The sequence below is a fragment of the Oncorhynchus gorbuscha genome, linkage group LG03, assembly GCF_021184085.1.
Source record: "Oncorhynchus gorbuscha isolate QuinsamMale2020 ecotype Even-year linkage group LG03, OgorEven_v1.0, whole genome shotgun sequence".
Taxonomy (NCBI): Eukaryota; Metazoa; Chordata; class Actinopteri; order Salmoniformes; family Salmonidae; genus Oncorhynchus; species Oncorhynchus gorbuscha.
The window spans coordinates 28909257-28936596 of NC_060175.1; the positions used below are offsets into that span (position 1 = coordinate 28909257).

A 27340-nucleotide genomic window follows, 5' to 3' on the forward strand; every position below is an offset into this window, starting at 1 on the left:
ATAGTTTGTACATTTCAATTGTCAGTAGAAACCACATTTGTTTAAGAAAGTTAGCCATATCAGCTATGGGTTCCCCCCAAGACATGCTAACCTCCCGTGTTATTGGTAATGGTGAGAGGTTTAGCATGTCTTGGGGGTATGATCTTTGACCCTCTGTAACTTTATTTTTCCAAACATGTCTGTGTCTGGACATGAATTTGATACTAAACAGGAGTTTCTACCCATCCAGGAGTTTCCTTTAGCAGGTTTATGGAAAGCTACACCAGAATCACTCATGTACTTTCAAGCCTTTGAAGAGTCTATGCTCACATCGCTCAGTCTGGTTTTGCTTCAGCTAATATGAAGAGAAAGCAGAAACGAGGCACACAGGTTAGCAACGATCTCTTTCATTTCTTTCAAATATTTTATAAAAGCTTTTAAAAATAGCTCATTTTGATCCTTTAATAATACTCTGAAGGCATTGCTTACAGAAATGTAACATACCTTAAATTCCAGTGCAGACAATGGTAAAGTGGTAATACATTTCCTGCTGCTTTATTTCCGCATAAAAATCCTTGACATACTGTATTTACAAACTCAAAACATAATTTTGTACAAAAGTGATTATTATACCTCTCTCCGCCCAACGTGGGCACAAACACTGACATTGAAGAACTCAACACTTCTTTGGTCTCTTCAGGACCATGTCATCATACAAAGGTGTTTCTTGACAGTGGTCAACCAGACCACGCCTCTTCAAAAGCGTCCATGACAGTTTCACTGTAACACCCTACTGGTCCTTCCAGTGTAGGAGGTGCTTGTAAAGGAAGATGAGGATGGGATAAACCTTTTGGAAAGTTTACGATGGTGTCGATTTCCAAACAAGATCGGCATTCACATGTAATTTAGCTGTGAACTGATGGGCTCACAGATAGAACAGTCTCAAACCAGACTTGAGCTCTCTTGGTAGAGAGAAACATCTTTGCTGTAGAAGAAGCTCCACTGATTCCTCCTAATACATCACTGTCTCCCATAGTGCAAAACCTTGAAATCAAGTAGTCAGTGAAATCTATATAAAGTACCACTGTGGACATTGCTTTCCTCATGGCAAAAATACATCATACAGTGCATTCAAATAATTATTTCATACCTCAATAATCTTAGAAAACCTTCTCAAAAAGAGACAGAAAAAGGAGTTTAAATGCCAGATCTGTGTCTGGATACACTGGTCTAGGAATCTATTTAATTAGATGTAAGGCAAACAGTTGATAAGGTGTATGTTTAGCAAACTCATTCTCAGAAAATCTGGGATATAGCAACAAAAAGTCTCAATTGCCTCACATTTCCGCAACCCAATTGCTTCTAATGGGTGAAATAAATAGAAAATAACAAACAATGTTCTTCCCCTTTACCACAAGGGGATTGTTAGGGCAAAGAGGAGCGTTGGAGTCTGCAACCACTGACGGCGTGAACCACTTGTTGCACGCCACACAGCAGCCATTACAGCACGGCCAGGTCGTGGCAAGACTTGGCGCGAACCTTCAGCGCCATCTTCTTGTTGTTCTTGGCCACCAGGCGGTCTAGAAAGCGGCGGGCCTTCTTGGTGAGGCTCTCCTTACGCTTGTAGACGGAGCGCCGGCGCTCGTTGGTCTCCTTGCTGTCTCGCCGCAGGCGAATCTGCCGGACGATGCCCTCGAAGAGCTCGTGAACGTTGTGGTGGAGCGAAGCAGATGTCTCTATGAATTTGCAGTCGAACACCACAGCGCACGCACGACCCTCTAGGAAAGAGCAGAGCACAGAGGAAGAAAGGGTCAAACGAGAGGTGTTTAAGTGTGAGAGGTCGACATTAGTTTAATGTCTGGGTCTGACAACTTGGTCTGACAATTTAAAATAAATAAAGAAGCCACACAAGGCAACCAATACATTTGTTTTGCAGAGGTTTCCATTCCATTGGTCCTCTATTGGTAGGCAAGTGGCTGCAGGGAAAAACAAGTGACATGGGCACTCTGTGCCATACATTCAATCATACACAATGCCCACATATTTAGAAATATACAACAACAAAAATCTCTGGATCAGGTGAAACTTCTAACATAAATCCATTTGATCCATTGCTCCAGAATTAGGACAAGCTTATTCTCACCTGCAGAACAGGTTAAATATTAAAACAATGACCAAATCATCAAGAATTATAGTGACATTGTTAAATACAGTGTTAGTGTATGAGATGTGTGCTGTAAATCCAACTCTTGGAATGTTAAATGAACAGTCCACAGTCTGTCGTGTGGACTGCAACATTTGATATGTGATTTCAATGTTCTGTAGTTTTGACTATGAAGTCCACAGAAAATGCAACACGAACTGTTGTAAAGCCAAACTATTTTACTGTCTATTATAAGCAGAGCGCTGCTCATTTTGCTTAAATGGCTGTCATCAAATCACTGTTCAAAAGATGTGGAGAGATGCTTAAATGATAACATCATTATCATTGGAATCAACGTTACCTTCTACAGCCACTTCTCTGGAGCGGACCAGGTCACTTTTGTTGCCCACGAGGATGATGGGAATGTTCTCGGCCTGCCGTATGCGCCGCAGCTGGATGCGTAACTCGGAGGCACTCTCGAAGCTGGTGCGATCCGTGATGGAGTAAACTATGACGTAGGCGTTGCCCACCTGCATACAGTAGTCCTGGACCCACGTCTGATCTTCCTCCTGAGAGAAACAAATGAAAACTGTTATCCAACAGAAATAAAGTTCAACATTCACCAACGATAGACATATTTGGGGGCTCGCCAGGATCTGGACTTTGATATAGCATGTGTTCTTTGATGTTATCATTGAAGCCAACCCTGATGTCAAATATAACCTTGTCCATTTAAAAGATTAGTGATGGTCAACATTACGTTTTAACTTCCGTATTCGAAAAAGGGTAAATGCAAATTGTGACAGATGGACAAAAGCGGATTTCTATGTATTTGTGAATACAGAACTCTGGTTTCCAGGGATGGTCATTGGTCAAACATACAGTACATCTATCTGACTTTCTGCCTCTAAGAAACACTTGGTGCCCTTAAACACAGTCAAACCACTGTCCTTATAGACATCATTATGTCCTTATATCTCCTCTTACCAGGTACAGACAAGTCAACACGCAGCCTGGCCTGCATGCTTCACTCCCCAGCTGTAATCAATACTGGAGTAATTAGGCCCCACAGCCATCAGTGTCCCATACAGACGCTTGCCTCATACCACTGGAGCCATGCACCACTCACTGAATCCAGCACAACCAGGATTCACCCCACTTTGGGGGGTGAGTCAATGGGGTATTGCTACAGGCACACAGAGAGCACATATATTTTTCCACAATGTCGGGTTACCCTTTAGGTATCATAGTTGTTTTGAAGAGAATAGAATGGAGGCTTATGGTTCAGTGGGTTGTACACCATGTATCTTTTTATTTTTGGGGAAATTTTACCCCCATTTTCTCTCCAATTTCGATCTGGTCTTATCACTGCAACTGCCCAATGGGCTTGGGAGGCGAAGGTCGAGTCATGCGTCCTCCGAAACCGTACTTCTTAACACGCACCCGCTTAACCCAGAAGCCAACTGCACCAATGTGTCGGAGGAAACACTGTTCAACTGACGACCAAGGTCAACCTGCAGGCACCCGGCACGCCACAAGGAGTCGCTAGAGCGTGATGAGCCAAGTAAAGCCCCCTTGGCCAAACCCTCCCCTAGCCCGGACGACGCTGGGCCAATTTTGCGCTGCCCTATGGGACTCCCGATCACAGCCGGTTATGACACAGTCAAGGAACAAACCGGGGTCTGTAGTGACGCCTCTAGCACTGCGATGGAGTGCCTTCGACCATGGGCCACTCGGGAGGCCCCATACACCATGTATATTGAAGGTAAACAAACTAAATAGATGAAGTTATAGAACTTGGTTTTTCCTGTTTTTCTTGTTAAAATTTGTATGTTTTCCACCTTTTTTACTTTGAAAAGAGTCTTGTTGCAAGAAGACATCATATTCGCCACTACTGTGCAATCCATTTTTTGTTGACAAAACCAGGTTCATGGTTATTGTCGTACCTGTTTCTCGTTCTCCCAGGTGTCCATGACGATGAGGATGGTCTCCTCCCCATCCACAGTCATGGTTTTCTCATAGGTGTCCTCTAAACCAACAAACAATAGCCAGGAAAGAGATTAGAAAATATGTTATTATTTCATACTGTACATTCCTCAATAATGTTGGAAAACATTCTAAAGGAATGTTCTAAAGGAAGACAGAAAAAGGAGTTGAAATAGTTACATCAGATGGTGGATAGGCAAGAAAAAGTATGTGAACCCTTTGGAATAACCTAGACTTCTGCATCAATTGGTCATAACATTTTATCTGATCTTCATCTAAGTCACAACAATAGACAAACACAGTCTGCTTAAACGAATAACACACAAACAATTATATGTTTTTACGTCTTTATTGAACACACCGTGTAAACATTTACAGTATAAGGTGGAAAAAGTATGTGAACCCTTGATTTTAATAACTGGTCGACCCTACTTTGGCAGCCATAACCTCAACCAAACGTTTTCTGTAGTTGCAGACCAGACCTGCACAATGGCCAGGAGGAATTTTGGACTATTCCTCTTTACAAAACTGTTTCAGTTCACAAATATTCTTGGGATATCTGGTGTGAACCGCTCTCTTGAGGTCATGCCACAGTATCTCAAATCGGGTTGAGTTCAGGACACTGACTGGGCCACTCCAGAAGGTGTATTTTCTTCTGTTGAAGCCATTCTGTTGTTGATTTACTTCTGTGTTTTGGGTCGTTGTCCTGTTGCATCACCCAACATCTGTTGAGCTTCAACTGGTGGACATATAGCCTTACATTCTCCTGCAAAATGTCTTGATAAACTTGGGAATTTATTTTTTCTTCGATGATAGCAAGCTGTCCAGGCCCTGAGGCAACAAAGCAGCTCCAAACCATGATGCTCCCTCCATTATAGGTTACAGTTGGGATGAGGTTTTGATGTTGGTGTGCTGGGCCTTTTTTTCTCCACACAGTGTTGTGTGTTCCTTCCAAACAACTCAACTTTACTTTAATCTGTCCACAGAATATTTTGCCAGTAACTCTGTGGAACATTCAGATGCTCTTTTGCGAACTTCAGACGTGCATCAATGTTTTTTTTTTGGATAGCAATGGCTTCTTCCGTGGTGTCCTCCCATGAACACCATTCTTGTTTAGTGTTTTACGTATCGTAGACCCGTAAACAGAGATGTTAGCATGTTCCAGAGATTTAATTAAGTCTTTAGCTGACACTCTAAGATTCTTCTTAACCTTATTAAGCATTCTGCACCATGATCTTGCAGTCATCTTTGCAGGACGGCCACTCCTAGGCAGAGTAGCAACAGTGGTGAACTTTCTCCATTTATAGACAATTTGTCTTACCGTGGACTGATGAACATCAAGGCTTTTAGACGTACTTTTGTAACCCTTTCCAGCTTTATGCAAGTCAACAACTCTTAATCTTGGGTCTTCTGAGATCTCTTTTGTTTGAGGCATGGTTCACATCAGGCAATGCCTCTTTTGAATAGCAAACAAACATTTTGTGAGTGTTTTTTTATAGGGCAGGACAGCTCTAACTGTAACGATCTGAGTGTAATGGGTGAGGAGTCAAGCGCAGGAAGCAGAGAGTTCAGGTGAGTGCTATTTTAATGCACCGACAAACGGTGAACATAAGCCAACCCTCATGAACACACAGGGCGTAATGAACACACAAATGCCCCCTAACAGGGGGACTTAAATGGTCTAGGGAAAACCCACAAAATGGGAAAAACACAAAACCCATAGACGTGCACACAAGTACACTAAAACAGATGGTCACAATAATCAATCCCGCACAAGGAACTCTGCGGGCCGGCTGACTAATAAAGCCTACTACCTAATTCAAAACAGGTGCACTCAATCAACACATAAGGAGGGGGAGGAAATAATCAGTAGCAGCTAGTAGGCCGGCGACGACGACCACCGAGCGCCACCCGAACGGGAAGGGGAGTGTCCTTCGGTCGGAGTCGTGACACTAACCAACATCTCCAATCTCGTCTCAATGATTGTACTCCCGGTTAGCTGACTCCTGACTCCAATTAGCTTTTGGAGAAGTCATTAGCCTACGGGTTCACATACTTTTCCCAACATATACTGTGAATGTTTCAATTATGTATTCAATATAGATGAGAAAAGTACAATAATGTGTGTGTTATTATTTTAAGCAGACTGTGTTTGGCTGTCGTTGTGACATAGATGAAGATCAGATCTAATTTTAGAACCAATTTATGTAAAAATCCAGATAATTCCAAAGGGTTCACATACTTTTTCTTGCCACTGTAGTGTACAAATTGTAACCTAGTTGGACTGCTACTTTTGCTAACATTCAAATACAACTCTTAGGGACGGTTACCCAGACATAACTAAACGAACGAGACTAAACATCAATTTCAATGGAAATTCTCAGTTGAACATGCTTTTTAGTCCAGGGCTAGGCTTAGTCTGTGTCTGGGAAACCACCCCTACATCTTGTTGTAGATACAGAAAGGATTTTTACATACCACCTCCTACTACTATATGTCTACAATTGGTTGCAGTCAGCAGGTGTGAAGTCATTTGGAAATATCTCTCTATATATGAGATACACACACACACACATAAAGAACAAGCCCAGATTATATATATATATATATATATACAGTGCCTTGCGAAAGTATTCGGCCCCCTTGAACTTTTGCCACATTTCAGGCTTCAAACATAAAGATATAAAACTGTATTTTTTTGTGAAGAATCAACAGCAAGTGTGTCACGCCTTGGTCATTGTATCTTGTGTTTTTGTTATATGTTTGGGTAGGCCAGGGTGTGACATGGGTTTATATGTTGTATTTTCGTATTAGGGTTTGTATTAATTGGGAGTGTGTATTATTAGGGGTGTGTCTAGTTAGGCTTGGCTGCCTGAGGCAATTCCTAATTGGAGTCAGCTGTTTCTAGTTGTCTCGGATTGGGAACCGTATTTAGGTAGCTTGAGTGCGCGTTGTTGTCGTGGGTGATTGTACCTGTCTTAGTGTTAGTCACCAGATAGGCTGTATTAGTGTCATTCGTTTGTTGTTTTCTTCTTCGTTATTTCATGTACCGTATTAGCTTTATTAAAAGTCATGAGTAACCTACACGCTGCATTTCGGTCTGTCTTTCTACAAACAACAGACGAAGTTCATTACAGAATCACCCACCACGATTCACAGACCGAGCAGCGTGTGAACTGGCAGGAGCTAAAGGAGGACGATATGGACGGCAGAAGCAGGGATTATACGACGTGGGAAGAAATCGACAGGTGGGCAGCCGACCCAGAGCGAGTGCAAGAGCCCGCCTGGGATTCCCTCCAGCAATGCGAAGAGGGCTATACACGGATGGAATCGAGAAGGAAAGCATTGCTATACAGAGCGAAAACTGAAGGTAACAGGGGAAAGCGCAGAGAGAGAGTGGCTGAGTCAGGAAACAGACCTGAGCCTACTCTCCCTGTTAATCGTGAAGAGCAGTTGCAATGGGAGAGAATGCATCATTTGGAGATTTGGACATGGGAGGAGGAATTAGACGGTTAAGGACCCTGGGAGCAGCCGGGAGAATATCGCCGTCCCAAGGAGGAAATAGAGGCAGCTAAAGCGGAGAGGCATATGTATGAGGAGGCAGCACGGCGACGCGGTTGGAAACCGGAAAAACAGCCCAAAACAATTATTGGGGTGGAGCTAGAAGGGAGAATAGTTATGCCAGGTAGGAAACCTGCGCATACTCCCTGTGCTCACCGTTGGGCTAGAGAGACCGGGCAGGCACCGTGTTATGCTATGGAGCGCACGGTGTTTCCAGTGCGGGTGCAGAGCCAGCTGCGACTCATACCAGCCCTTCCTATTGGCCGGGCTAGAGTGGGCATCGAGCCAGGTAAACTTGGGCAGGCTCGGTGCTCAAGAGCTCCAGTGCGCCTGCACGGTCCGGTCTATCCAGAGCCACCTCTACACACCAGTCCTCCGGTAGCAGCTCCCCGCACCAGGCTTCCTGTGCGTGTCCTCGCGCCAGTACCACCAGTTCCAGCACCATGCACCAGGCCTCCAGTGCGCCTCGCCTGTTCAGCGCAGCCAGTGCTTTTCTCCCCTCCTGCGCTGCCGGAGTCTCCCGCTTGTTTAGCGCAACCAGAGCTGTTCTCTTCTCCTGCGCTATCGGAGTCTCCCGCCTGTTCAGCGCAGCCAGAGCCTTTCTCCTCTCCTGCGCTGCCGGAGTCTCCTGTCTGCCCAGCGCCGCCAGTTGGCCCAGCGTCACCAGTCTGCCAGGATCCGCCAGAAGTGCCAGTCTGCCAGGATCCGCCAGAAGTGCCAGTCTACCAAGATCTTCTAGATCGGCCAGACAACTATAATCAGCCAGGTCCACCAGCCAGCCAGGATTTACCGGAGCCTACTACCTGCCTGAGCTTCCTCTCAGTACTGAGCTTCCTCTCAGTACTAGGCTCCCTCTCTGTACTGGGCTCCCTCTCAGTACCGGGCTTCCCCTCAGTACCGGGCTTCCCCTCAGTACCGGGCTTCCCCTCAGTACCGGGCTGCTTCGGTCCCGGGCTGCCCCTCTGTCCCGGGCTGCCCCTCTATCCCGAGTTGCCCCTCTATCCGGAGTTGCCCCTCTATCCGGAGTTGCCCCTCTATCCGGAGTTGCCCCTCTATCCGGAGTTGCCCCTCTATCCTGAGCTGCCCCTCTGTCCCGAGCTGCCCCTCTGTCCCGAGCTGCCCCTCTGTCCCGAGCTGCCCCTCTGTCCCGAGCTGCCCCTCGGTCCCGAGCTGCCCCTCAGTTATGTGGGGATCAGGGTGAGGACTATTAGGCCATGGTCGGCGGAGAAGGTGGATTATCCTAGGACGCGAAGGGGAGGAACTAGGACATTGATGGAGTGGGGTCCACGTCCCGAGCCAGAACCGCCACCATGGACAGACGCCCACCCAGACCCTCCCTATGCTCTTGAGGTGCGTCCCGGAGTCCGCACCTTAGGGGGGTTCTGTCACGCCTTGGTCATTGTATCTTGTGTTTTTGTTATATGTTTGGGTAGGCCAGGGTGTGACATGGGTTTATATGTTGTATTTTCGTATTAGGGTTTGTATTAATTGGGAGTGTGTATTATTAGGGGTGTGTCTAGTTAGGCTTGGCTGCCTGAGGCGATTCCTAATTGGAGTCAGCTGTTTCTAGTTGTCTCGGATTGGGAACCGTATTTAGGTAGCTTGAGTGCGCGTTGTTGTCGTGGGTGATTGTACCTGTCTTAGTGTTAGTCACCAGATAGGCTGTATTAGTGTCATTCGTTTGTTGTTTTCTTCTTCGTTATTTCATGTACCGTATTAGCTTTATTAAAAGTCATGAGTAACCTACACGCTGCATTTCGGTCTGACTTTCTACAAACAACAGACGAAGTTCATTACAAAGTGGGACACAATCATGAAGTGGAACGACATTTATTGGATATTTCAAACTTTTTTAACAAATCAAAAACTGAAAAATTGGGCATGCAAAATTATTCAGCCCCTTTACTTTCAGTGCAGCAAACTCTCTCCAGAAGTTCAGTGAGGATCTCTGAATGATCCAATGTTGACCTAAATTACTAATGACGATAAATACAATCCACCTGTGTGTAATCAAGTCTCCGTATAAATGCACCTGCACTGTGATAGTCTCAGAGGTCCGTTAAAAGCGCAGAGAGCATCATGAAGAACAAGGAACACACCAGGCAGGTCCGAGATACTGTTGTGAAGAAGTTTAAAGCCGGATTTGGATACAAAAATATTTCCCAAGCTTTAAACATCCCAAAGAGCACTGTGCAAGCGATAATATTTAAATGGAAGGAGTATCAGACCACTGCAAATCTACCAAGACCTGGCCGTCCCTCTAAACTTTCAGCTCATACAAGGAGAAGACTGATTAGAGATGCAGCCAATAGGCCCATGATCACTCTGGATGAACTGCAGAGATCTACAGTGTCACGCCTTGGTCATTGTATTTTGTGTTTTCGTTATATATTTGGTCAGGCCAGGGTGTGACATGGGTTTATGTTATTGTATTTTCGTATTGGGGTTTGTAGTATTTGGGCTGATTAGGGGTGTTGTATAGGCTTGGCTGCCTGAGGCGGTTCTCAATCAGTCAGGTGATTCTCGTTGTCTCTGATTGGGAACCGTATTTAGGTAGCCTGAATTTCGCTTTGTATTTCATGGGTGATTTGTTCCTGTCTCTCTGTAGTTTCACCAGATAGGCTGTAATTAGGTTTCACGTTCCGTTTGTTGTTTTGTATTTTGTATCGTTATTTCATGTATCACTTTTTCTATTAAAGTCATTAGTAACCACCACGCTGCATTTCGGTCCGACTCTCTTTCTACAAACGAAGAACACCGTTACAGAATCACCCACCACATACAGCTGAGGTGGGAGACTCTGTCCATAGGACAACAATCAGTCGTATATTGCACAAATCTGGCCTTTATGGAAGAGTGGCAAGAAGAAAGCCATTTCTTAAAGATATCCATAAAAAGTGTCGTTTAAAGTTTGCCACAAGCCACCTGGGAGACACACCAAACATGTGGAAGAAGGTGCTCTGGTCAGATGAAACCAAAATGGAACTTTTTGGCAACAATGCAAAACGTTATGTTTGGCGTAAAAGCAACACAGCTCATCACCCTGAACACACCATCCCCACTGTCAAACATGGTGGTGGCAGCATCATGGTTTGGGCCTGCTTTTCTTCAGCAGGGACAGGGAAGATGGTTAAAATTGATGGGAAGATGGATGGATGGAGCCAAATACAGGACCATTCTGGAAGAAAACCTGATGGAGTCTGCAAAAGACCTGAGACTGGAACGGAGATTTGTCTTCCAACAAGACAATGATCCAAAACATAAAGCAAAATCTACAATGGAATGGTTCAAAAATAAACATATCCAGGTGTTAGAATGGCCAAGTCAAAGTCCAGACCTGAATCCAATCGAGAATCTGTGGAAAGAACTGAAAACTGCTGTTCACAAATGCTCTCTATCCAACCTCACTGAGCTCGAGCTGTTTTGCAAGGAGGAATGGGAAAAGATTTCAGTCTCTCGATGTGCAAAACTGATAGAGACATACCCCAAGCGACTTACAGCTGTAATCGCAGCAAAAGTTGGCGCTACAAAGTATTAACGTAAGGGGGCTGAATAATTTTTCACACCCAATTTTTCAGTTTTTGATTTGTTAAATAAGTTTGAAATATCCAATAAATGTCGTTCCACTTCATGATTCTTCACAAAAAAAACAGTTTTATATCTTTATGTTTGAAGCCTGAAATATGGCAAAAGGTCGCAAAGTTCAAGGGGGCCGAATACTTTCGCAAGGCACTGTATATATATATATAAATAAATAATCTGGGCTTGTTCTTTATGAATGGAAACCTGATGGAGACCTAAGGCTTGACACCTTGTAGACTGCTGTCAATAAACCACATGGGAGCATACACATGTATATCAGTGAGCTGAATAAGATTTTCTTATGATGAATCATTTAGGCCATTTTAAGCTTATCTGTCTTTAGTAACTAAAATATGAAGGTGTTTTGTAAAGTTGGTCAAATATATTTGACATCCAAGAACTCTACTGATGTGTTTATCCCTACTACCTATAAAAGGTGCTATGGAGTTATTACACTTTCACTACCATCTCATGATCATGGAGTTATTACACTTCCACTATGACCATGGAGTTATTACACTTCCACTACCAGCTCATGACCATGGAGTTATTACACATTCCACTATGACCATGGAGTTATTACACTTCTACTACCAGCTCATGACCATGGAGTTATTACACATTCCACTACCATCTCATGACCATGGAGTTATTACACTTCCACTATGACCATGGATTTATTACACTTCCACTACCAGCTCATGGCTATGGAGTTATTACACTTCCACTACCATCTCATGGCTATGGAGTTATTACACTTCCACTACCATCTCATGGCTATGGAGTTATTACACTTCCACTACCATCTCATGGCTATGGAGTTATTACACTTCCACTACCATCTCATGGCTATGGAGTTATTACACTTCCACTACCATCTCATGGCTATGGAGTTATTACACTTCCACTACCATCTCATGGCTATGGAGTTATTACACTTCCACTACCAGCTCATGGCTATGGAGTTATTACACTTCCACTACCATCTCATGGCTATGGAGTTATTACACTTCCACTACCATCTCATGGCTATGGAGTTATTACACTTCCACTACCATCTCATGGCTATGGAGTTATTACACTTCCACTACCATCTCATGGCTATGGAGTTATTACACTTCCAATACCATCTCATGGCTATGGAGTTATTACACTTCCACTACCAGCTCATGGCTATAGAGTTATTACACTTCCACTACCATTTCATGGCTATGGAGTTATTACACTTCCACTACCATCTCATGACCATGGAGTTATTACACTTCCACTACCATCTCATGGCTATGGAGTTATTACACTTCCACTACCAGCTCATGGCTATAGAGTTATTACACTTCCACTACCATCTCATGGCTATGGAGTTATTACACTTCCACTACCATCTCATGACCATGAAGTTGTCACACTTCCACTATGACCATGGAGTTATTACACTTCCACTACCATCTCATGACCATGGAGTTATTACACTTCCACTACCATCTCATGACCATGGAGTTATTACACTTCCACTACCATCTCATGACCATGGAGTTATTACACTTCCACTACCATCTCATGACCATGGTGTTATTAAACTTCCACTACCATCTCATGACCATGGAGTTATTACACTTCCACTATGACCATGGAGTTATTAAACTTCCACTACCATATCATGACCATGGAGTTATTACACTTCCACTATGACCATGGAGTTATTAAACTTCCACTACCATCTCATGACCATGGAGTTATTACACTTCCACTACCATCTCATGACCATGGAGTTATTACACTTCCACTACCATCTCATGACCATGGAGTTATTACACTTCCACTACCATCTCATGACCATGGAGTTATTAAACTTCCACTACCATCTCATGACCATGGAGTTATTACACTTCCACTACCATCTCATGACCATGGAGTTATTACACTTCCACTATGACCATGGAGTTATTAAACTTCCACTACCATATCATGACCATGGAGTTATTACACTTCCACTACCATCTCATGACCATGGAGTTATTATACATCCACTACCATGTCATGACATGGAATTTTTGATGTGGAAAAAATCATTGAGCCATGTCTTGTTTAGTCTGATGAGATCCTCCTTGCCGTCATGACAGGGAGACTAAAACACACTTTGGCCAAGAGTGAGCTTGTTACATTTTCCATGTTCAGCTCTAACCTTATTGTAAAAGCCGCCCGCACAAGACAATGACAAATGGTCCGGCAAACCTTTTAGAAGTTGAGGTCGTTGAGTTGAAGTTACAATATAGGTCGAAACCTTTAAACAAGCAATCAAGTAATATGTCTAGTAATATGCCTACATTGGCATGAGTTGTAATCTCCTCGTAATGCTGTTCTGTCCTCATAAAACACTTGCCATTCATCACACCAGCTCTAAACTAACCAAGGAGTCCACTTGAAGAACAGCTCAGTTGCTGCCAGTGTGACAAGCTAAGTGACAAGACACTAAAAATAACAACAACACCACCAGTCAGTGACAGGCTGAAAACAGATGTCAGAGTGGGTGGGGGTGGGGAGGTGTCATAGGGGAGCCCTTATCTTTCTGAAGAGCTGGGACACACACACACACAACTGCCATGTCAGCAGAACCTGAACCTAACCTCACCATCCAGCAAAGATAAACAAGAGAGCTGAGCCCACACATCCACCCCCTCTCTCGCTCACTAGAACAGACAGGGGCAACCCCTCTCTGCTTCTTATCATTAATCTCTGTCCTGTTTGGGATAGCCTCTTTAGGAATTCCATCTCCTTACAATACCTCTCTCCAGTAGGAGTTCCCATCTTCTGTCTGGCTGTGTCTGCACATGCTTTGGCATTTGGCAAAATACATGTACAGTACAAAGATTTTGAAAAGGTTTTCCTCTAATCTTTTGGAAAAACACAGGCTATATCTATCTAAATTATGAGGTTATGGAAATACATGTCCCCACATCACCTCAGGAATTATTTCCAGTAAAATAAACTTTACATCAGAATATCTTAGGCTGCGTTTACACAGGCAGCCCAATTCAAATATTTTTTTTCACTAATTGGTCTTTTGATCAATCAGATCTACTCTGAAAATATCTAATGTGAAAAGATCTGAGGTGATTGGTCAAAAGAGCAATTAGTGGAAAAAATATTTCAATTTGGCTGCCTGTGTAAATGCAGCCAATGTGACCATATCAGTAACCACAGAGATGCACTGGGCCCAGTCAGTGCATATTCCAATTGCAAACATTATAATAATTCCATTCCCAGTTTATCAGAGCGTCTCAAAATGTAGCTCATTGAAAACAACCACTGAGGCTATTCCCTATTTCAGGGGGCCGGAACATAATTACAAATCATTTGTAGACTGCAAATCGACCTCAAGAAGCCCAAACAGATATAACATTTGAACAAAACATAATAATTTCAAGCCTTGCTTACATTTGTATACGATAACATATCTCTCTACTATGTGTGGGAATACTTGGAACAGATTTCCAAAATTAAAATCACTTGGTGCTGATGTGCAGGTGTTTTTACAGTCTTTTATGTTGGAACAACTTTGCAGGGGGGCAAATAAAATCGCCCGCGGGCTGGCAGTTGGGGAACCCTGTCCTATTTAGTTCACTACTTTTGAACAGGGCCCAGGGATCTGGTCAAAAGTAGGACACTATGCACTATGTAGGGAATAGGATGCAATTTGGGATACATCGTTTGAGAAATGACCAAACAGAACAGGGTCGTGGGTGGCGGTGTCAGTCAAACGATGTCCTGTCCCAGCGGGTCTCCCTGACACACAGCCCTTCTGACAGCTGATGGGTCTCTCCACAACAACAGGGCGACTCATAACATTCAGCTAGGCTGCATCCCAAATGGAACCCTATTCCCTTTATAGTGTACTACTTTTGACCAGAGCCCTATGGTCAAAAAAGTAGTGCACCATTAAAGGAAAATAGGGTGCCATTTGGGATGCATATTCAGCCAGTCACTCCCATCCACGGCCATCAGCAATGACTCGACACACACAGGTCACAACAACATGAACCTCTCACAAACGAATGAAGCCACTGTCTGTCTAGGCTACCCTATCATGCATGACCAAAAAGTTTCATTATTCATTTGTTTTCTAAATATTCTTAGCACTATTATGAAATTGAGAACTATAGAGAAATTGGTATTTTAAAAGGACAACCTCCACAAACCACATCACAGCTGGATGTCCAAATGCATGGGTCAATACAAGCTGCCAATCAACGCTTTGAGGTCACTCACTTCTACATGTGCCAGTTATAGGAGTTCCATAAATGTAGTTGTGACCGGTTAGCCAAGGTTATCAGGGATACGGCAATGTCAGAGACAATTACTGAAAGTCATTGTTAAAGAGATGGAATTAACTAATTTAATAACCAATTAGTCATTAGTGGATTTTAATTAGGAGAAAAGGAATTTATTTTAGGTTACTGATAAGAGATTGACAAAACAACGACTTAATAGTTGTGATAGTAGGCTATACACACCATAAATAGCCTTGTAATAATTATTGGAATTGTGCATAGTAAAAAACCCACCTCCTGTATGGTCGTGAGCATCCTTCTCCTGTATGCCAGCAAAGATATTGGCAAGACTCGACTTTCCAACACCATGGTCTCCTAGCAAAACAACGCGGTATAAACATTCTGCTCCCGAGCCATCCGAGTCATTGTCTGAGTCATCAGAAGACCAATTGGCGCGGCAGTGGAGAGACTTGTCTCCTGGATGGTATGAGGCAGACTGGCAGAGCGGAGGGTGATGGAGGTCGGCTGGCGGGTCTCTGTCTCTCGGCCCCGGCTGATGAGAGGCAGGGATAGGAGTACTTGCCCTTCTCCGCAAAGTCTCTTTCCCCTCTCTCTGGGTATGTGTCATCTTGGCGAAAAGGCAAAGAACATTCCTTAAAAAGAAGAATAGAGTATGCAGCATAATCAGGTGATAAAGTCATAATTTACTATAGAACAAAAAATAGCACATAGCCTACTGGAGTGAAAATAGCACTGAAACATAACATTGTCTTTCATTTACTCACAACTGTAGCCATGAATCTTCTAATTGTGTCCAGTATTCTCCATTTCAGAGCAAAGCACAGACTACACCATAGCCTAGTAAAGTTTTCGCGCGTCGGAGAGCCGTGTGCGAGCTGTCATTCTGTTCTTGTAACAAGACAAGCTTCCAATGTTTCAATCAGTTTTGCTACACTTGTATAGAATAGCTGATGGGACATTGTAACAGTATACACTGGAGTCATGGCAACAGCCTGCAAAGTTCCACAACCCTGTTAAAAATTTAAGAGTGGAATCAGGGGTCGCTCTCTCTGTTCTTCTACTCGCATCTTTCTGTCTCTCTTTCCTCTCTCTGTCTCCCTCTCCGTCTCACACACGCACGCACGCACGCACGCACGCACGCACGCACACACACACACACACACACACACACACACACACACACACACACACACACACACACACACACACACACACACACACACACACACACACACACACACACACACGTTCAAAGGCATTCAGAGCCAATGTTTCAGATCACCTCCAGTGATAACACTAAGACGTAGCCATAGCGTAGCCTACTTCAAATATTTGAAAACTCGACGCACCACTAACTTTGTCAGTCAACAACTAAATAATGTAATAGGGACGGCCGGCGGTTTAATAATTTCAATATAATGTTTTTGCTGTCATGAACCAAAGTTTTCGTGAAAAGCTATTGCACTTACAGTCCAACAAGTTGTTGGCGAAATGGATATGGCGTATGTTAATTAGGCAAATTTATTTTTCCACCAATGGATAGATACTCACCCGTGCAGTAAATCCCGCTAAACGCATGTAGGCAATGCGCGCTTGAACACGCTGCGTGTTTTCAGCGGAGCAGGTCCTTTGATGATGCGCGTGCTTCGAATCAACCCTCATTTAATTTCCTCATTGCTGCTGTAACTTTTCCCGTGTGCGAGTTCACTTTAATCTCATTGAAGAACACACCCCGACTACATGACGTGAAGTAAGTCACTTCCTGTTCTAAACTGTTAGTGTTCTCTCTTACCACAATGTTGACCTCCACAGTGCAGACATACTTAAAAGGTTCCTTTAATGTTTGCACATTGCCCACACAGGGCAACCACTGCTTTATATACACATCTAGAAAATTACATTTCATGAAGAAAATATGGTGTGCTTCCTAGCTTGTTTGAAAGTATTTATTGTTGTGAAATAAGTTATAATAGTGGTAGTGACTACAGTAGTAATGGTAGTGACTGGTTATAGTTGAAAAGTAGGTAGATGTAAAAATGTATTGATTTATTGGACAGGATAGCCTGAACATGTCAAATATGGTTTAGTGTCTCTAGCTTATACAATTCAAAAGTCACTGTTGGTAGTTAAATTATGCTAATATATGTATATGTATAAAGTTATAGCTTTGAAGTTAGCATAGCCTGAATATGAGAACGTTGGTTTGGGGTCTCTATGGTTCAAGAGTTACTATTGGTGAGTTATTTTATGCAAATCTACAGTAATATAGTTATAGTTGATAAATGTTTTAAATCATTTGAAGTTGGGATAGCCTGAATATGTGAATGTTGGTTTGGTGTCTCTAGGTTGAACGGTACAAGCGTTACTGTTGGTGAGTTATTTAATGCAAATGTATAAAGTTATAATTGATAAACGTAAACCAAAAAATCAAGTTAGGATAGCCTGAACATTTCTTATTTATTTTTTTACCATTGAAGTCTATGGGCTTTTCTTTTGCCATTGAAATGCATTGGGTGCTCATTTAAATATTGATATAGTTCCAAAAGTATAAATGCTGTCAAAAATATTTTATCAAGCAATCCGAATTGGGGCAGTCTGGACATTTGGTAGTTGGTTTCATGTTAATAACTTAAATCGTTTTAAGTGCTAGAGTGGGTTAAATAAATCAAATAATACTATAAAAGTACATTTCCTGGAGAAAATGTGGTGGGCTTGCTAGCTTGTGAAGAATCGATCGATAAGATAGGATAGCCAGAAGTTGTTTTGGTGTCTCTAGCTTGAACGGTCCAAGAATTACTGTTGGTGACTTATTTCATTACATTTTATGCATTTTGTTTTACGTAGTTCATAAAGGTTTTTAGAGTAATTGAAGTTTGGATTGCCTGAATGTTTTATAGTTGGTATTCTAGTTTAATTGACCAAGGAGCAGGACCATTTTGATAGCAACCACTGTATTCCTATGGTTCTCATTCAAACCCATGTTAATTTATGCACATTACAAAAAAATGGTTATAGTTCCAAAAGTATACATAGTATCAAATATCCTTTGACAAACAATCTAAGTTGGGGCAGTCTGAACATATCTACTTTGGTTTGGTGTTGATAACTTAAACGGTGTAGGAGGATATAGGTCTAGAATCTTGGGGAGGTTTACCATTCAAGTCTATGGGCCTTTTTTTGCCATTGAAATGCATTGGGAGCTCATTTAATATTGTTACAGTTCAAAAAGTAGAAATACTATCAATAATATTTTCAAGCAATCCGAGTTTGGGCAGTCTGGAAATTTGGAAGTTGGTTTCGTGTTAATAGCTTAACTATTTTAAGCTCTAGAGCGGGCTAAAGAAATCAAATAATAGGAGTGTGAAAGAAATCTAGAGTCCCCACCTAAATACCGAAATATGGGGACAGGATGTGTTTTATCCTTACCTCCCTGTCTATTGGTAGAGTATTCTGTTTAGATTTGTCAAGTCAAGCCCCAGTGTTGAACTCTTTATAAAGTACAGAAATATCTTCAAAGTGAGCCCAGTCTCCACTAAAAGCACTTGTATGCTGTATGCTGCATAGTTTGTTTGAGTAAAGCAGTACACACACACACACACATCTGTAAATCAGTTCTGTCCTAACACTGTGTGGGCAGAGTTCACACCCCTAGCCACAGACCAGAGCTCCTTCCCAGGAAGTTGTATTTTCTGAGGCTTGGCTGAATGTTTTCCAACTGAAAAAAATAAGTAATCAAACCAGTCGGCCGTACGATGGCCAGATGAAGGCCTTGCACTGAATGCCAGCTTCTTTCCCACACTTAAGTAAATTACAGTCAGGGACTTCCCAAAACTAGTTACAGGGTCTGAGGAGATTTGTAAAGAAAGGGAGGGTTTGAAGTGGTTAGTCTCACTGGGGCACTTACTGTGGAGAAAAAAAGCAAACAACAGAACATATTCTAAATATTAAACAGGATTTTCTGTGGACCGGCACATTGAAGAATGTGATAATGGGCAGTAAATTACATTCAACTGGCAATTATAGACTATCAATAATAGCTGAATGAAACCACACCAATAAACATATTATATACTCATTGGAGAGGTTTTGATACAATTGCATATGATTCCACTGCACAAAAAAAAGAGAAGAAAGAATATGCAAAGGATTTGAAATTGAACCATGGAGGTATTTATTAGAAATGTTCACAAATGTTTATTGGCCCCAGTTGACTGGTATTACAATGCAGAACTTGGTTTAAGAAGATTGGGCACTGTAGTAGGAGAAGATGGGCACTCAGTATAACAGACATTCTGGGGTTGTGCCAAGAAGAGCCCAGCAGGTTTAAATGCAGCCGAGCGACACACAAGTCATGCCTCTCCTAGTCTGTCACACATCTAAATGGGGAGCCACTCCTCACGAGGGATGTTTAAGGTCACCTCCATATCCGGGGTGCATCTGGAATGAACAGGACACACATTTAGAACCTTAATGCACACTGAACACCTTTTCCTTATGTACAAACTTAGTATACATTTGGAAATGTTAATTACTTGTGAAGGCTTAATGCCATAAGTATTTTGATGCCATTACAAAGTACCCTTCAGAAATGAAGTGATGATTAAGTATGGGCTATTCTTGATGGATACCTACAATCCAAATGAACAAATAAACAATAAACATTGCACACAAAATGATACAGTACATGCACATCAAGTGTGTTCCCCAATTGACATCCTATGACAGATGTACTGTAGGCCACTTCAATTCTGAAGTTTAAGACCTACATTTTCCATCCTAAAAATGGCCTATCTGAATGAGAACAAATGATTGGAAAGTAACATCTCCCATTGCCATAAGTGATTCTGAAATACAGAATAAACAAGCTGGCAGCCGTTTCCCTATGGAAGACTGTATCATATCACAGAAGAAGGGAAAAAAACAGGTCAGTTTAAATAAACATACTTTCTCCTCAAAAGTGACTAGAGTAAGAGAAATCAGTTGTATCTGTGCGGACTCACTATTTACCAGCCTGGATAATTATGAGTTTAAATCACTCGGAGGCAATACAGCTAATTCCAATTAGAACATCTGCATTTACAGTTCAACTTCATATTTATAGTAAACCTATTTTAGGCTTAAAACACGTCAGTGCTAAAAAGTTGTCATTGCTAAGTGAGATTCAGGAGGTTTTCCAAAAACATTGTAATTACGGCAATACCCTAATTCAACATTAAATCTCCCTTGTATAAAATGTCACGTGAAATGAATGTATTCCCCAGAGGGGAACATTTTATGGTTGAATATTTGATGAGTTGTAGGTATGAGGGATTTTCATGGTCTACAGCGTGGAGTGTCATCTTGCTTTGGAACAGGCTGGGGGGACATTTGAGCACCTTATTAACCTTTAATGTCAGACTGGGATTCACTCCGCTCTGCTGTGCTTCTTCATTTAAATTTAAGATGGCGCTACAAGTCTGTTTTCAACCCTGGGTAATATTAGATGGTGATACCCCATTACTCTTTCCGAGACATCGATTTTGATGGAACAAGAAAGAGGTTAAATTCCTGTCACATGTCTATTAGTTCTGTCTAGATGGTTTTGTGACACTGATAAGATGTCAGATAGATAAACAAGCCAACAGTTCAGTGGGTATTGACAATATATGGTTGGTATTATGACATTGTCAAACTCTTTGCCTAGAGTTGTCAATGTACTACTCTTTGCCTAGAGTTGTCAATGTACTACTCTTTGCCTAGAGTTGTCAATGTACTACTTTTTGCCTAGAGTTGTCAATGTACTACTCTTTGCCTAGAGTTGTCAATGTACTACTCTTTGCCTAGCGTTGTCAATGTACTACTCTTTGCCTAGCGTTGTCAATGTACTACTCTTTGCCTAGAGTTGTCAATGTACTACTCTTTGCCTAGAGTTGTCAATGTACTACTCTTTGCCTAGAGTTGTCAATGTACTACTCTTTGCCTAGAGTTGTCAATGTACTACTCTTTGCCTAGAGTTGTCAATGTACTACTCTTTGCCTAGAGTTGTCAATGTACTACTCTTTGCCTAGAGTTGTCAATGTACTACTCTTTGGTAATAGTTTCTTAAAGAAAAGAAGGCAAGTAAATTATCATTAGTAATTGTTTTAGTTTCAGAGATGCACTTTAGACAATGTGTCTTCAGGAAAGGTTAATGATGGGTGTTTTAAAGTCCCCCTCAAGAACCTTTTCCAAAGCCAGATTGTCTAAAGTGCCCACCCTCATGGCATGGAATGGTGATATCACACAACCTATTAAGAGCAGCAGTGTACAGTAAAGTGCCTACCATCACCTTGACATACTTATCTGATTTGGGGAAAACGTCTTGAAAGATGTCTTTCCTGATGTTGGTCCGTGATATTTGCAGTTCCTGGACACTCTTGATCAGCTCTCTGTTCTTATCTTCCAGCTCCGCAATTTCCTGAAATGTTGAAAGCATGAGTGAGTGACACAGAAAGGAAGAAAACAATACCTTTTCAATTAGTCATTTTCCGATAATGCCATGGTAAAAATAAAAAATTGGGTTATTTTCACATGATGACCTGTATGGAGTTAGAGTGAGTCCATTATGACAAGTTGAAGTATCAAATTGGTAGAACTTTTCATAATTATTTACCAAACCTTTTTGTGGATTCCAATTTCTTTTTTTATCGTCTGATTATGTGCGGCCATCAGTTTGACGACACAGGGAATATATGAAACATTTTGCTGAAAACAGAGAGAAAGGAGTAAAGCCATGACAAATGGTGTCAACATCTACCCCTGCCAATAAAGTTTGACTTTAGATCATTACAAAAAACCTCCACTGTTATTTTCACCTATAATCCAGATACGCTTCAGAAATAGACCTATGCTGATACTTACTGAATGTTTGTATAAAACATTTTAGCGGCAAGTGAGAGTCATTCATCCACAAAGAACTATATACCTTTGTATCCTATGAATTATGTTTGTGCCGAGTGTGTGATAATAGATAACAGCAGTGCTGTGTGTCCAATTTTCCCTGAGGAACAATGAAGTAAATCCTATCCTACCTTAGCTATGACAGAGAGGACTTCCTGCTCTTCGTGTTGGGATCGTCTCTCCAGGTACACAATCTCTGTCTGGCACAGCAAGTTCACGTCCTCATTCTCATCCTGGAATCACAGGAATGAACAGCACACAACATATGAGACTACAGCCTATTGCGTTCTATTGGAGGAAGTTGCCATTGAGAGAGACCTGTTGACCTGCTGTGTCTCTTTGAGTTTCTCAATCTCTCTCTTTATCTCTGCAATGCGCAGGGCCTTGACGGGGTACTCTTTATCCTTGTAGGTCTTCAGGGTGTGGAGCTCCGCCTGGGCGTTCACCAGCTCTGCCTTCACCCCCCTCAGCTGCTCATGGAGACCTGGCAAGGTAACACACCAGGGGCTTACCCACAGACACTTCCATCATAAATGAGGGAACGGCCCTGCATGCAAACACGTCTTCCCTTTTGAGTTCCCAAACACCAATCGACCAGATTTTCCTTGCACTGTCACACATGCACACACACACACACATACACACAACAATAATATTTAATATCGACATTCACAGGCACATTTACTGTAAAACAAAAGAGTATTCATAATTTACAAGCACACTTGATTTACTGTACTACTATATTTGCTTTTGATTTATAATTCTCACTCTGCCAAAGTCATCTCAATGAATAAAAACTTAACTTTGTTGCCTCTGCATTTTACATTATTTATAATATCACCACTTACCCGAAAGTTTGTTCTTTGCAGCAGTCTCAGCCTCCTGGAGCTCTGTCTTGGCCTGCTCCATCTGACTGTGGCTCCAGCTGTTGAATGCAGCTATAGAACTCTTACGGAGAAACAGGGTAGACTTTATTTATTCAGGGTACCAATAATATGCTTCTACAGTGGGGAGAACAAGTATTTGATACACTGACGATTTTGCAGGTTTTCCTACGTCCTGGAGTGGCCTAGCCAGTCTCCAGACCTGAACCCAATAGAAAATCTTTGGAGGGAGCTGAAAGTCCGTATTGCCCAGCGACAGCCCCGAAACCTGAAGGATTGCAAACAAAGGTTTCTGTACCAAATATTAAGTTCTGCTTTTCTGATATATCAAATACGTATGTCATGTAATAAAATGCAAATGAATTACTTAAAAATCATACAATGTGATTTTCTGGATTTTTTTAAAGATTCCGTCTCTCACAGTTGAAGTGTACCTATGATAAAAAATTACAGACCTCTACATGCATTGTAAGTAGGAAAACCTGCAAAATCGGCAGTGTAATGGTACAAATGGTGGTATTGGTTTACTACATTACAAGAGTCTTAGTACGTCTTAACTTCTCAAGGAGAATATCAGGTTCTGAGATAACATAAAGAAAGGTGCTCACACTGTTATCGCCTACCCGACCGTTACAGCTGATGGTGATCTATAGTCTAACTGACCGTTACAGCTGATGGTGATCTATAGTCTAACTGACCGTTACAGCTGATGGTATTCTATAGTCTAACTGACCATTACAGCTGATGGTGATCTATAGTCTAACTGACCGTTACAGCTGATGGTGATCTATAGTCTAACTGACCGTTACAGCTGATGGTGATCTATAGTATAACTGACCGTTACAGCTGATGGTATTCTATAGTCTAACTTGCCGTTACAGCTGATGGTGATCTATAGTCTAACTGACCGTTACAGCTGATGGTGGTCTATAGCCTACCTGACCATTACAGCTGATGGTGTGGTGATCTATAGTCTAACTGACTGTTACAGCTGATGGTGTTCTATAGTCTAACTGACTATTACAGCTGATGGTGATCTATAATCTAACTGACTGTTACAGCTGATGGTGATCTATAGTCTAACTGACTGTTACAGCTGATGGTGTTCTATAGTCTAACTGACTGTTACAGCTGATGGTGTTCTATAGTCTAACTGACTGTTACAGCTGATGGTGTTCTATAGCCTAACTAAGCGTTTCCAAAACTCAGCCCTGGGGACCCCAAAGTGTGCAATTTTTGTTTTTTGCCCTAGTACTACACAGCTGTTTCAAATAATCAAAGCTTGATGATGTGTTGGTTATTTGAATCAGCTCTGTAGTGCCAGGACAAAAACTGTTCTTCTATCATATCTACAGTATACTTGGTACTTCTGTAGTTCTATCATATCTAGAGAATACAGTTACATACGAGTGCAGTAGAATAGACAGTGAGATGCTTGCCCAATCTATTTGCGTGAGTACTAGAACACAAGTGTGACCTGTCATCAATAGAGCAGATATAGAGGAATAGAATGACATAGATTCTATGTACTCACCCCTAATTTGTCATGCCTGATGAGGAATTCCCTGGCACTGGACACTGACTGTCTGTCTGTGCTGTCGATCTCCCCGGCCATACGGACATTGCTCTCCTGCAGCAATGCACAGTGCTTCTCCAGCTCCACTAGGGCCTTCTTCCTCGACATAATCAGCAACTGAAAGTGGTTGTTATTTGTTTATTTACATGTCAAATTAAATACCTTTCCTATTTATGCAGTATTGTGTTTTAAGTGTAGATCTTGTGGTCTGGTGCACACTTTATAACGTGTCTCTAAATCACGCCTCCCTTGTACTTGATTGATCAATTAAAGTCACTAATTAGTTAGGAACTCCCCTCACCTGGTTGTCTTAATTGGACACAAATTAAAAGGAAATAATAAAAACTAGCAGAAACTATTCCGTCCATGTAATAATTTTGATACAGCTGGTCTAAATCGATTACTGCCATGGATTATTTCTTATGGCGTATTGCACCCTCTAGTGGTTGACTGTGGCTATCGACTCAACATGATGACAGGAACGTCTACTATTCAAGAGCTGAGGATTTTACTGATCACTTATTTAATGTCTTGTGATATAGCCTATAAATACGTTCAGTGTTTTGATATTTTCTTGTTTCTTCAAAGTGATGGGGTCCAGCTTCACTCTTTCGTTCCTCCTCCGTCGAGAGAGTCGTCCCATAGATGACGCAGTGGACTCTTCATGGCCAGTGTTGGGGTGAGACTTCCCTGTCAAAGGCAAAACATGAAGTCAACCATTTTAGTTCATTTCCCATTGACAATTTATGCCTTCTGCATCATATGAAGCTGGATTTTCATTCAGTGAATCTTTTCATTCCAGCATGTCAACCTAATCTCCTCAATTTAACATATTTTACATTCAAAGATGAGTTCATAGCTTACCTGGCTTGTCGGTTGTTGGAAAAAAGTTATGGGTGGCAGAGGAGGTCCCACTCTCCTCTCTCCCTGTCGCTGGATAACGCTCGCTTGGTGAGCCAGTAGTCTTGTTGTGCAGTGGGGGCAGAATCACCCAGGGAGGGGGCTCTGTCTTGCTCCTGTTGCATCTCTCCCATTTGCTGTAATCCTAAACAGATATTACTACTATGTATTGTGTGTGTGACTTATGTCCGTCTGTCTGCCTCTCTGTCTGTCTATCTATGGTTCTGTCTCTATCTTGTATGTATGTATGTATGTATGTATGTATGTATGTATGTATGTATGTATGTATGTATGTATGTATGTATGTATGTATGTATGTATGTATGTATGTATGTATGTATGTATGTATGTATGTATGTATGTATGTATGTATGTATGTATGTATGTATGTATGTATGTATGTATATATATGTATGTATGTATGTGTATATATATATAATGTGTGTGTGCTCATCATCATGACAATGAACTTACCAATTTCTTGAAATCTTCCTTCAGTGACTTGACAAGATGGTTTGGCAGTACATTCATTATGTTTTTACATCAATACGTCGTAATAAATTGATTCCAAAGCTGAACTTGGAGTATAATAAGTCATTCTAACTTTTGAAATATAAATACGACTTGCAACCTTGCAAATGTATCTGTAGTCTAGCTGCATAACATAAAAGTTACTCCGGAATGTTCTGTAACGCTTCTCTTCGTCATAGCAACCACATCGACGACGAAAAAGACCGCCACCTACTGGAACATGGACGAAGCTATGGACGAAACATTCTGGATTCGAATTTGGGTAACCAAAAAGGCTACACTGAGCGCGGATCCGAGAGATAAACAGACTGTAATGAAACAGCAGGGAGCAGGTCTCGAACCCACGACTTTCGAGCCCGAGGTCCGGCGCCCTATCGACTGTGCAGCAAAAGCGTGCTCGATTTCCGGGTTTATAAACCCAGGGTCGTTACAATACGTAGCAGGCAATATTTTGTCTGTATTCATTTGTAGCTTGCATTTAGTCTACATTCTTGTTCAACCATTTATTTTGAAACAAAAATAGTAAATACAAATTTAGCAAGTTGGTGTGACACAGCGATTTGCACTTCTCTGAAATGAGATAACACAATTCTTCCATAATAGGTATTTTAATGTGGTAAAACATCGCAGAATGTCGGTGCAATCCGTACTCAATATCCGACAAAAGTTGAGTAACAATACAATTAAAATACAGATTGCATTTTACATGAATTAAAAGCAGCACTCTGCAATATCTTAAATATAAATGTGCACATCTATAAAATCTTATTTATTCTTTATTTTCCCAGGTAAATTAACTGAGAACACGTTCTCATTTGCAGCAACGACCTGGGGAATAGTTACAGGGGAGAAGAGGGGGATGAATGAGCCAATTGTAAACTGGGGATTATTCGGTGACCGTGATGGTTTGAGGGGCAGATTATGAATTTAGCCAGGACACCGGGGTTAACACCCCTACTCTTAAAATGAGTGCCATGGGATCTTTAATGAC

At 41.9% G+C, this 27340-nt stretch overlaps 2 protein-coding genes and 1 long non-coding RNA gene across 5 annotated transcripts; 1 reads left to right on the forward strand and 2 right to left on the reverse strand.

The window, feature by feature from the left end:
- Positions 1-375: 375 nt before the first annotated feature.
- LOC124030490 (GTP-binding protein REM 1-like) lies at positions 376-17267 on the reverse strand. 2 transcript variants are annotated; one of them, XM_046341821.1, is made up of 5 exons: positions 17092-17267; positions 15814-16172; positions 4069-4151; positions 2484-2691; positions 376-1757 (listed from the first exon to the last, which is right to left on the reverse strand). In XM_046341821.1, exons 2-5 carry the CDS (start codon positions 16145-16147, stop codon positions 1480-1482), a joined length of 903 nt encoding a protein of 300 aa, XP_046197777.1. In that variant the 5' UTR covers positions 16148-16172; positions 17092-17267; the 3' UTR covers positions 376-1479. The 2 variants fall into 2 exon arrangements, with proteins under 2 accessions (XP_046197777.1, XP_046197782.1); XM_046341826.1 differs by lacking the exon at positions 17092-17267 and adding an exon at positions 16305-16589.
- LOC124030510 lies at positions 15899-23557 on the forward strand. Its single transcript, XR_006837978.1, has 4 exons — positions 15899-16136; positions 22870-22950; positions 23328-23422; positions 23505-23557. It is a non-coding gene; the product is annotated as an uncharacterized LOC124030510 (long non-coding RNA).
- lg03h20orf96 (linkage group 03 C20orf96 homolog) lies at positions 19688-26746 on the reverse strand. 2 transcript variants are annotated; one of them, XM_046341807.1, is made up of 10 exons: positions 26293-26746; positions 25783-25963; positions 25472-25608; positions 24877-25035; positions 23307-23406; positions 22785-22942; positions 22590-22691; positions 22177-22263; positions 21858-21976; positions 19688-19977 (listed from the first exon to the last, which is right to left on the reverse strand). In XM_046341807.1, the coding sequence occupies exons 1-10, from the start codon at positions 26347-26349 to the stop codon at positions 19917-19919; spliced, it is 1161 nt and encodes a 386-aa protein (XP_046197763.1). In that variant the 5' UTR covers positions 26350-26746; the 3' UTR covers positions 19688-19916. The 2 variants fall into 2 exon arrangements, with proteins under 2 accessions (XP_046197763.1, XP_046197769.1); XM_046341813.1 differs by having other exon boundaries at positions 21848-21976.
- Between the last annotated feature and the right edge of the window lie 594 nt (positions 26747-27340).